The 12,367-nt window shown below is 29.4% G+C and overlaps 1 protein-coding gene across 1 annotated transcript; it reads left to right on the forward strand.

Moving 5' to 3' along the window:
* Positions 1-5,830: 5,830 nt before the first annotated feature.
* Positions 5,831-6,554, forward strand: LOC7460410 (wound-induced protein 1). The gene has a single exon (XM_002323000.4). The coding sequence runs from the start codon at positions 5,894-5,896 to the stop codon at positions 6,380-6,382; it is 489 nt and encodes a 162-aa protein (XP_002323036.2). The 5' UTR covers positions 5,831-5,893; the 3' UTR covers positions 6,383-6,554.
* Positions 6,555-12,367: the final 5,813 nt, after the last annotated feature.

Here is a 12,367-nt window from a genome sequence, read left to right on the forward strand (position 1 = left end):
ACTGCATTAGGCGAATATTTTCCAAATCCCATGCACACGAGTGGATCTTGATTGGATCCAACTGGTCTTCTTAAATGCATGGATGGGTACGTAGATCAAAATTAATATATATATGTATATATAATTGTCTCCTACTTATTTAGTCGATCTCTTCTTTATTTAATTTCTAAATTGAATAAAAAGAAATCGGTGTGGTTAGGCTTGAAGCACTTAGAGATTTGCATAGCTAGCAGGAGAGGGCTCCACTTTGATTGCAGTCCTTTCTTTTTCCAAGCTCATAATATTTTATTTTCATGATCATCAATAATATGAGCGTGGAGTCGTGGATTGATATTGATGGTTCACCAAATTAGCTAATGTTAGATAAAGACTCCAAAAACTTTTTATATTAATGTTTTTTTTTTAATGGAATTTAGGAATTTTGGGCTGCTTGTAAAGTAGATAATTACAATTAATTAATCAATATATATATCATCTAAATTTTAAGTTGTAGATAAATCTCTTAAGTGAAGAAAATAGCACTAGATCGCCTGTATATAAAAGTCTTTACTCTTTAATTAATTATCAATTATTTGGGATATTTTATTGAATTAATTTTATATATTTTTATTAGCATGTTTTAACCATTTTGTGATTTGTAATAATAAAAAGCAGGCATAGGCTTAGAAATTTGTTTTTATTATTTATACAGTTTCACTCAGCCTATAAATAAGCATGTAATAGAAAGAAATGTTTTGAAAGGCTTCTATTAATCAATTAATAATATATTTTCTTATAAAAAAGTCTTAGTTTTTTATTTTTTAATAAGCACGTCATGAATCCTAAAATTCATGCTTTACTTTGGTGGAATCCATGATAATTTTCAAATTTAATTATGCTTCAATTGTGGACCAACACCTCAAGTAAATATTGGTGTATGCTTGGGTGATAGAGAAAAATTACAAAAATATTTATAGAATTTTATTTTATTTTATTCTTGGTTTCGATTTTTTTTCTTCAGAAATTTCTTCTCCCCCTCCAATTGACAGTCGCATCGTAGCATCCGCTTTTGTCTCGAGCAATTCAGGTAGGATAATTGGGTGGCAGGAGGGCAGTTTGGGAATTTTAAATCACGCGCCCCCGGAAAGCGACTGGGAAGCTACCTGGAGCCGCTTCCACCAGAAAAGGACGACAAGAAAACAGTCAAGAAATGTGTCCAGCCTGGCATCTTTTGAGCAGCCACCATCAACATCACTGCAATTGAGAAGAATATCCCTACAACTCATTGCTCTTTGTGATTTATCATGTTTGTATATTGTGCTCAATCCCTATATTGCTTAAAAATTCACAAGTTATTCTCTTTAATTTCAGAGATCATAATTCAATTATTTGAAACTCTTCGACTATTTTTTTTAAGTTAAAAAATTAAAGTATATTCAAATTAATTTATACGTTAATCAAAATTATATATTTTTTTGTGAGATTTTAAGGATTTACCTATCATATGCAATGATGTTTTCTCAATATTTTAACTTAAATAATGGGTAGCTAAGTTGTATACTAACAAGAAAATATAGGTTCACGAGATTTGAGGTCTTTCAACAAGAGAGACTAACTTATTAGCTCCTCAAGATACAAGGACCAATTCATGATTTTTTCATTAGAAATATTTAGAAATGTGATAACAGTTATTTTTTAAAATGTTTCTCACTTGAAAATACATCAAAATAAATTTTTTATTTTTTTAAAATTATTTTTAATATCAACACATTAAAATGATCTGAAAAAAAAAATTAATTTGAAGTAAAGAAAAAAATATAAAAAATAATTTTTTTTATTTTAAATTAATATTTTTTTTTGTGTTTTCAAATTATTATTTTTTAAATAATTTTAAAACACAAAAATAAATAAACTTATCTTGGTGTCTCGCGATGATAACATAGATTTCAAGAAAGAAAATGAAGAGCTATATAATATTATTTGGGGATGTCAAAGAGTACTTATAAATTATTTCTATTTTGTTTATTATTTATCAATTAAAAAATTTATACATTGAGTTTGGGTGTTCATCTAATACCTAGTAGTATTTATTATTTTATAAAAAATAAAAATAATATATATATTTATATATATTTGAGATATTAAATGATAAAAATATAAATAGTATATATGTGTGCATCATGTTAATATTAATATATGTATATATTAAATTAAATTAAAAAAAATATACATACCTCACATACATACATACATATCGATTTCGAGCAAGTTTGTTAATATCCATAAGCTCAATTAAAAAATATTAAAGGAGAAAATCAAAACATAAACTATAATAACCATAATATATATATATATATATATATAGAGGTTTGACCAAAACTTATATTATTTAAACTCATATCAAAATCTATGTTATAACATGGAGCAAAGTAACTCAAAATGACTAAAAATGAAAGAAGAAGGGACGTGAACCAAAATATTTATTCCAAAGAGAGCAAATATTTATTTATACGTTGATGAAGGTTACTGTTGCTGCTGCAAAAATAATAATATGCTTTTGTTTATGGATTCAGAGCCTCAAAACAACACAAGTTGTATATGGGATCTTCACCAAAGTTTCAGATCTCATTCTTTAATTTTCAACCCACTTAATATTGTTTTATTCTGATTTTTTTATTTATTATATCGAATAAAGTAATTATTTATATTAAAAAAAACTATCCATCTAAATTGCCAATCCTAACTAATGTTATTGGTCGTGGGTTTCTTCTTTTTTACTAGCATCTGACAATTTTCTGTCCAAAATCCTTGGATTATCGATAAAACAAAACTAATTGATAATGCGATCAAAGTAGATTCGCACCTTCTAATTAATTAATTTAAAAAATATAGATTTGCAAACACTGATACACAAGTGAAACGCAATTTATGAAATTAATTATTTAATATTATTGTGCTTTTAAAGCATATTTTCTTATATGCTTTTGATCTAAAAAAGTTTTTTATTTTTCATATATTTTTCTTTGAAATCAAAGAGAGTTTGATTTTTTTTATTTATAAAAAAAACAGTTTTATTTTTATACAAAGAGCCTATTTGGCTCCCGCTGTCTCTATTATAATTATCATTAAAAGCATAATTTAAATTAATTAATTTTTTTTTTGAGAAATTATACATTTTCTTTAGATCAATTACTTATGAAATGAATTCGTTATTTTTAAAACTCACATATCATCAAAATTATAAGTAAAAAGAAGTAATAATAAAAACATTATATTTTTTTAAGTGAATAGAATTATTATATATGTAATTAAGATCCATGCTATTTTAAAATATTTAAATTTATTAACTATTCAATAAATATCAACTATATATAAAAAATAAACTGGGGTTAGGTAATTTTAAAATATTTAAGATTATTTTTATCTATTAAATAAAATAAGCTACAGGGGGGGGGGGACAAACGCAAGGTACCTCATGCTTTTCACCGGAAATTTTTAATAATTAAAATGACAACATACTCCCTTAAATTTTGTAAAACATTATATATACATATAAATTATGCTAGTGTTTTACATAATTCTAAAATTATGTTCATATTATCTTATTAATATAGTGAAAATAAAAGTTCTGAGCACTCATATAAGAATATGACTTGGTTAGATAGAGATATTCCATCAATGAATATGTAAATAGTCTAGAAATTTATTCATATATCAATAAAATAAAGTTAAGTCTAATAAGAGGTCAAATCAAAAATACTAATTTTTGATTTTACTCATGTATCATGCTTAAATGTTTTCAAGAGATTCTCAAGGTTTAGTTCTATAAAAGATCAAGCTCCGAAAGACCTTCAAATTAGATACCAAAAATGTTGTTTGAATTATTATTTTTCTTAATTTATTTTTGAATTTTATGTTATTTTTTTCGTTTTCTATTAGTTTATTTTTTATTCAGGGATTATAATTTTCTTTCCTTGTTAAGGTCGTCTAAAGTCTATTTAATGACTTCTAAACATTCTAGGAAGACATAACTTATTTGACTTATTTTTCATAAAACTATAACTTAGGTTTTTTGGTGTGATAACCCAACCAAATACTCTATTTTTATTTTCTCTTGTTTTTTTTTTATTTGTGTTTATGTCTACATCATATTTCGATTTTTTTAAATTAAAAATTATTCTAATAAAAACTATGCATATATACACACAAGTAAATATATAATTAAGAAGTTATAAGTCATTCACTATAAATATAATGAAATTATTAAAAAAATTTTAGTCTGTTATAATTTTTATTGGTTATTTTGTATCACTAAAGCATAACAATATGTTTTTTTTCTTCTAGTAACCTGGTGGCTATATATCTCAATTCCAACCATCTCAACTCGATTATTCACTATAAATTTATTTTTAATTAAAAAATATTTTTAAAAAGTATATTATACCACAAATAACAAAAACACACTCCACCAAGAACAAGGTAAAAGTATAATAATATAATTTAACTAAATATTATTTAAATATTATTCAAATACTGCCTTATGATCAGTTATTCTACAAAACATAACAACACGACAAAACATTTATGGTGCCAACATTTCAACTTGTAGAACCTGTAAGAAACTTATATTAAAGTTTATTGTGCATAACTTTATTAATAAATTAATTTATTTTTAAAGTTTACTCGAGGCCTTGTTCGACAAATGCACATTGAAATACGCTTCTCCCTCCCTCCCTCTTTTCTTTTCTTTGAGGTTTGGATCGAGCATTAACATTAAAATTATAATAAATTCAAGAGAAATTTTTCAACTGTAAATTAAGAGTATTATTTCATATAATTATATAACGTGTGCTTTCTTTTACGGTGAGAGGGGCACTATCTTTGCTTCTTTATCTTACTTTTTGACACTTCTAGGACTCTTCGATTCTAAGAGAATTCCACAAGCCTTGGAATTGGGAAGAAATATTAGCAGAAATTAACCTCTCTGTCTTTTTCATGCAATTGTTAGCAGAAATTAACCTCTCTGTCTTTTTCATGCAATTGGGAAGAAAGCCGCATGGCATGAAAAGGGATAAAGGGATGATATTAAAATGTCATATTCATTCTTTTCGAAATCTAAGATAAAACTTCTCTTTTTTCTTTTCTTTGTGTTTGTCGTAATGTAACTTTTGCGGTCATAATTTAAAAATACATATTAAAAAAAAAATATAAATTATATTTTTTTATTCAAGGTTTTAAAATAAAATTTTCTTGAAATTCATGTAAAACTATATTATGTACTAATTAAATAAATATTTTTAAAATTATAATTATAATAAAACACAGTTTAAACTACACCTCACCGTATTTTAAAATGCACCCTACATTTGATTCGGCATAAAATTAAAAAGAATCACATAATTAGCCAAATCTATCATCCTAGGGCGAGTCATTTCTTAGAACAAGATTCATATAAAAACAATGGAACAGACAAGAAAATATATGTTCTACGTTGATTTTAGCATGTAACTTGAAATGACATGACAAAACTTTTCTAGGGTAGATTAGTCATTCTGAGAAGATTGAGGATCAAGAATTTGTATCTATCTGGTGAAGATTCTAATCATATACCGAACACATTGTATTGTCCCCAGAAGAGCACTGAGCTTGTAATTATTGATAGCTTTATATATTTGGATCAAAATATTATTTCGGCAATCAATACATCTTATTCTTTGGAGTTAACATTGACCATTGGATCTCTCATGTCATCAAAAATAGCCAATCACAACCACTGGTGTCTCATCAATAATCATGGTGCCTCCCCCCACACAACTCTCCAAAATTTTGTTATAAATAAGTGCCATTAGCCATATCATGCAGCAAAACATTCAAGTTTTAGTTTACTAATATATTCCCTTAAAAAAACATCAGAATGTCTGCCAATGACGCCGTCGTATTGGCCATGCCGGTATCCGATTTGAATGCAGAAATGCAGAACAAGGCTATTGTTGATGCACTATACAAGGGATTATCAAATGGTGAGATCGAGACGGTGGCCAGATTCATTGCAAGTGACCTAGAATGGTGGTTCCATGGACCTCCAAAATGCCAACACATGATGAGAATGCTCACAGGGGAGTCGAGCCAGACCAAGTTCAGGTTCGAGCCGAGAAACATAGAGGCCATTGGTGATTGTGTGATCATAGAGGGCTGGGAGGGTGCACAAGTGTACTGGGTCCATGTATGGACCTTGAAAGATGGTGTGATCACACATTTGAGAGAGTACTTCAATACATGGCTCACAGTGACAGATATTAGCCCACATGGTTGGAAAATTAGGCATGAGAACCACACCTTGTGGGAGAGCCACCCTAGAGACCTTTTTAACCGCTCATTGCCTGGCCTTGTCCTGGGCATTTAGGGGCTTGTGTACTTCTGTATCATATGGGACATTGCCTTGAAAGAGAAATGGACCTTGTTAAGAATCTAAGTAAAAAATGGAAATCCTGTAGTGTATCAACTAGTTTAAGTCATGCTAATGTGTTTTTCTGCTGTGTAACTTTTGAAGAAATTACATGATGTTGAACTCTTAAGCTTGGACCCAAAAAACTAGACGCCCATAATCCGGTTAACTGGGTTGTTGCACCATATGCAAAATATGTCGATGATATACTTGGAGTCGTCCAAGACTTCATTTCTGGCAGGAGACCATAAAGTGGCCCATTGATATTCATGACACTGCTCCACCATTCAGCACCGGTGTGGTGTCTATCAAAGTATCTAATTGAGAGTGGCTAGAGAGAAAGGGGAAAACGTTTTTTTATTTTTTTAAATAGCTTTATCCTAGTTAATGGATTTCTCTTACGAACTACAATCATTGCTGTAAGATACCCCAGTTAATTAAAGAATTTCGATGTCTATATATATAGTTTGAAAACCGATGAACCAACACCCATATTGCAGTTAATTGAGCTTTTTACAATATTTTTTTATCACTTAACTTAGATAGGTCACTTATGCTTTATTGCGGGTCAAATTAAACTTTTTTTGTAACGTTAAAAAATAATGTTCGATCATTGCTAACGTGTTTTAAAAATTAATTTTTTTTTCTAACTCGATACATATATGTTATTGGATTCATTAAGTTAATTTCATTTAATTTTATAATAAAAAAAATAACAAGAGTAAATAAACTAAATTTAAAAGAATAGCTGAATTCAAGAGTTAATTTTTCCAATTGGATTAGGATTGAATTAAATTACTTAATTCAATTTTTTTTAGTGTGGTAATATCCTATTAGGATTTAATTAAAATATTTAATTAAATAATCTTTAGAATTTTTTTTTTTAAAGTAAGGATAGTTTTTAAGCCAAAAAGTTTTAATTAAATGATGCTAAAATAGTTTAGGATATTAATAATAATTATAATATGATTAATTTTTTTAATAAATATATATTAAATAAAATTTATTAAGTTAAAGAAATTATCAAATTGAATTTAAATTTAATATTTTAAATTGTTAAAAATATTATTTTAAATTGTACATAAAACCAATAATTATAAGTGGACTTATATATAAAGCGGTAAATTTGAGAATTAATAAAAGTATTAAAACTCTGAACTTGTTTGAATGGATTGCCTTGTTCTTCCCTGGCCACGATGAGAATTTAAACGGGTTAATTTTTCCATTGCGTCTAAAAGCCCAAAGCTACATTATGCTTTGTAAGGTGAGCACATTCTTGTTCCTCTGCAAAACTTAGTTCCAATCCGAGGTTAATGTACAAAAGCAAGTGTCCCAGGAGCACTGTCTCAAGATAAATTTAGACAACTGAATATATAAATTATATCCTGAAATTTTATCTAATAATTTAAGTTATTGGGTTGAGATGGTTCTTTGACATGATATCAGAGCCTTGATGACCAAGTGGTCTCGAGTTCGAATCTCACCATTTCTATTTATTTGATAAAAAATTAAGCATAAGGTAATGTGGGCTTGTGCAAATTTCAAACCCAAATGACTTTTACTTGAGGGGGTGTATTAGAGAATAATATAGATCATATCTTGAGACTTCACCTAACAGCTTAAGTTATTAAGTTAAGATGGTTCCTTGATACTAAAAACAAGGTTCTACAAGAGTGACTTCTAAGCCACCTTAATATGCCTTTCTCCTTGTCTTGTTAAATAGTTTCCATCGATAAGAAAAAAGTACATTCATCGAAGTTGTCTAAGAAGTCGACTTTACATCCAGGCTAACAATGGTTGCATGGTCACCAACGTCAAACCAGTGTCACTATAGGCTGGTTCATGATTTGGGCTCTTAAAGCAGGAGGTATTTCTGGTGGTTCGAAATTCATGATGGTTCAAAATCTAATTAATATGCTTGGGGATATACTTTTTTTTTTTTGGATATCAGATTATAAATTAATTAAATATTCATTTAAATAACTCTACTTTTCGTAGTAAAAGAAACAATTTAACTTCTAATACCTATAAAAAGTTATTTTTTAAGGGATTCAAGGACACTCACATAATAAAATTAAAAAAAAATATATTAAAAAATATTAAATTTTAAGAATAAAATTATTTGTTATTATCCCATCAATGTTTTGCAAAAAAAAAATAAAATTAAAAGTTGTTCCTTTTTAACTTGGATAATTCATAGCATATTTATAGGCTAAGTTAATCTCCAAACTTTACAAGAAATCAAATCAAATTCGGGCTAATGGTGCACAATTCTCTTTGTAAACATCATTTCTCGTTGATTTGTACTCCCATCATCACCAATCAACATTACATATTTAATGAAGGTGGGTTCAAGATTATATACGAGTGTGGTGAGCCAAATATTTGACCAGTCACCAAAGGAAACGAGGGGACCTCTACCATTCTTTCTCTGAGAAATTGCTATCAGAAGAATTGGCACTCATTACCCTCTGGCCCATATCTTAATTCGCCAAGGCCATCGGTTTTTGATATAGAAGGAGACCTGAGTAACCAAAATTTAGCATCGTCCTGTAAAAAAACAAATCATCATGACTCAAAAATTAAGGTACCAATTAGCCAAGGCCATCACTTTTGGTGTAAAAAGAGACCCATGCAACCAAACCTTAGCATCTTACTTTGATTAATTTGTTAAATAAGATTTTAAAATATAATTTATATAAGTTTTTAATATTTTTTTAAGTGAAAACTCATATTAATAAGGCTCTCATATTTTTTTGTCGAAACACTAAACACTTATATATTTAACCTCTCAAACTATTATTCATATACCCAAGCCTCTTATTATTTCCATATAGATCAAACCAGTCACATTATATATAGGAATCACTCCAACTACGTACCTCAATAATTTTGGGATCTATTATACCAACCAATTAAAAGAGTTTGGTCCACATGAACCCAGCTGATTACTGCATGGAAACTAAAAAAAAAAAAAAAAGACACATGAGATATTGAACCATTAAAATGTATTGTAAATGTGTGTTTTTTTTAACAGATTTACAGCTTAATTAATGCCAATGATCCAAATTGTAGACAGACCTTTCATCGACTTTGAACTGTAATTTGGCATTTTCGATCAATGAGATATTGAACCATGAAACCAATCAAGAGTATAACAAGACATGTGATGGAGTGATATGGACCTTCCTCCAACTTATTATGTCAAGAACTTCCGATGGATTCAGTGGCTGAGAAATGGAGGGTGAAGCAAAAGGATTAGCCTCATAAATGCATGCCTACGACTCGAGGGATCTGCCATGCATTGACTCAAATAAAACCAAACAAATGATGGGAAAGAATCCATGTAGGGTTTAAGTTCATTGAACACTCGAAACAATCTTGGACGTGTCTGTGCAGTTGTAGGAGAATGTCCAAGCCCCACATGAAGGAAGGCACACGAGGTGGTCTTGGCTGGATCCATCTGGTATCCTTAAATGCCATGGTACGTACATCATTGTCTTAATTGATTATTTAGTTTTAAATTCTTTATTTTATAAACTAAATAGGAAGAAAATTGGTGTGGTTTCTGGTTAGGTTTGAGATAGAGATTCGCATGGCTAGCTAAGGCTCCACTACGATTTTTGTCTCCAATTTCAATAAATGAGGGCTAGATTTTTCTAGTAAAAAAAAAAAGTTGTTGTTGTCACTGCTAATAATAATAATAGTCCCTATATAGCTAGATTTGAATTAAATCTCGTGTATTCTCTCATTTGAGTCTCTCTTTTAAAGTTTTTGTATGATGATATTTTTGCTATAAATTATAATAAAATATCAATTTAGATTCTTGGTGTGATAACCCAAGAATCTTCCACGCGTTATCGTGAGCCCTGTATGTACCAATTATTTTTTTTAGTTATGTTTTATATTTATTAAAATATTAATTTATTCTTTAACCCACTTTATTGTATTAAAAAAATCAGTGTAAACCTCAGGACATTCATTTCAGATTTTTTATTTTAAAAATATTCTGATTTTAAAAAAACATTTTCACCATCAAAATATCTAATAATGATCCTGTGCAAGTAGCGAATTACTTTCAATTGTTAGTTAATTTTTTTTTTTATGGAAAAGGCACAACGGTATGTTCCAGTGAATATTGCTTATTTTGGGTTAACAATATTTTTCCAATGGGACTTAGCTTTTGTTAATATACCAAAGCAAAAATTATGAGAAAAAAACCTCTAACTTGTGCTTGCCCATTCGCTCTGGAATGGGAGTAGTGTAATTTCAACCTAGCATTCTTGTTATTTTTTTAGTTTTATTTTTAATTATTATTAATGATTTTTTTATTAACATATATATTTTTTTATTTATTTGATTGTATTTTAATTTATACTTATAAATTTTTTACAAAAATACATCACAAAAAGGCTCTCTCTCTCTCTATATATATATATATAGATCAACATCTCAAACTACTCGAAGGATCACTAGCCAAGTAGCTAGTAGGAGCTAAATTGAAGGATTTTCCATGTTATAATTTAATCTCAAACTACTCACACGTGGAAAGCGACTAGCTAGCTACCTTGAGCCAGTTCCTCCAGAAAAGGACGCGAGGAGGAGTCAAACAGTCAAAGAATGCTTCCAGCCTAGCAACTTTTGAGGAGCCACCATCAACATCTCTCCAATTGACACAAATCTCCTCACATCACTTCTCTTAATCCCATTTCTAATCAATGATTAAAGATTTGTTTTTGTGATTCTTAAGGTTTTGTTGTGTGACAGAAATTAATTCTGTAATGTTTAAGTCAAAAGACTGAATGTTATTGGCTTTATGCAGGCCATCTTCTTGAAATAGTTTACATTCAAATATTTCTACAAACTTGTAAATCCCTTTATTTTGGAAGTTAGGATCGATGAGGCCTCCATTGCCAAATGCAAATTGAGCTATAGTAAATATCAATTATCAATTATCAATTACTAGCATGGACTTTCTCTTCTTTGATCCTCGGAGAATTCCATGTATTCATGGAACTCTACATATTGAATGACTGCACTCTGCAGCAACAATCACTACCAGAAAACCGGAGAAAAGCAACGGAATTACCGACGGAATTTTTCCGTCGGTATTTATACCGACGGAAATAATTCCGTCTCCAAATCTGTCGGTATATACCGACAGAGTATACAGTTCGTCTGGAAATACGCAACGGCATGGTGACGTCAGACGATTTTACCGACGGAAATTACCGAGGGATTCAAACTGAGATAGCCGTACAGTGACGTGACGCTTTTACCGACGGAATCACCGACAGAATGAATCCGTCGGAAAAAACCATTATATGCACCCATCTGCCGACACTCTCTTCCTCTGTTTCTCCTTCTTCTTCTTTCCCATCCCACCTCTCCCCTCCCAAACTGCAGCCAAACACCCATCCCAAACTCTCCACTATTCTCAACATGAGCACTCAAGTTTCTTATATCTTGTACGTGATCACAATATCCGTTTCTTGTAGATTTTATCATTTTTTTGTAAGTAAATCTATCCTTTTTAGTTTTAATATTTAATTGTGAATTTTATTGTTTTAGTATATGTATTTTGTTAGCGTTTGTACTTGTTTAATTGTTATTTGTCAAAGAAACTTGTAGTAGATTAGTTATTTTAATTGTTATTTGTCAAGGAATTGTTATTTTAATTGTTATTTTCACAATATTTAATTGTAAAAATTGTTATTTTAATTGTTATTTGTCAAGGAAACAAACAAGAAATATTCTACCCTAATTTTCTGCATGGAACTGCAAATGAGGCGACAAAACTTTCCTACGTAGATTAGTCATTCCCAGAAAAACCTTGATCAGGAATTTGGAGCTATCTAATACTGAGAAAAGGATTGATAAAGAAAGAAAATGGCACAAAGCTGATTACAACACTAAGGCATAAGGTGCCAAAGTGGCCACAAG

The sequence above is a fragment of the Populus trichocarpa genome, chromosome 16 (genome assembly GCF_000002775.5).
Source record: "Populus trichocarpa isolate Nisqually-1 chromosome 16, P.trichocarpa_v4.1, whole genome shotgun sequence".
NCBI lineage: Eukaryota > Viridiplantae > Streptophyta > Magnoliopsida > Malpighiales > Salicaceae > Populus > Populus trichocarpa.

Excerpts from the sequence above, each read along its gene's own strand:
- LOC7460410 (XM_002323000.4), top strand. The coding sequence starts at position 5,894 with ATGTCTGCCAATGACGCCGTCGTATTGGCCATGCCGGTATCCGATTTG.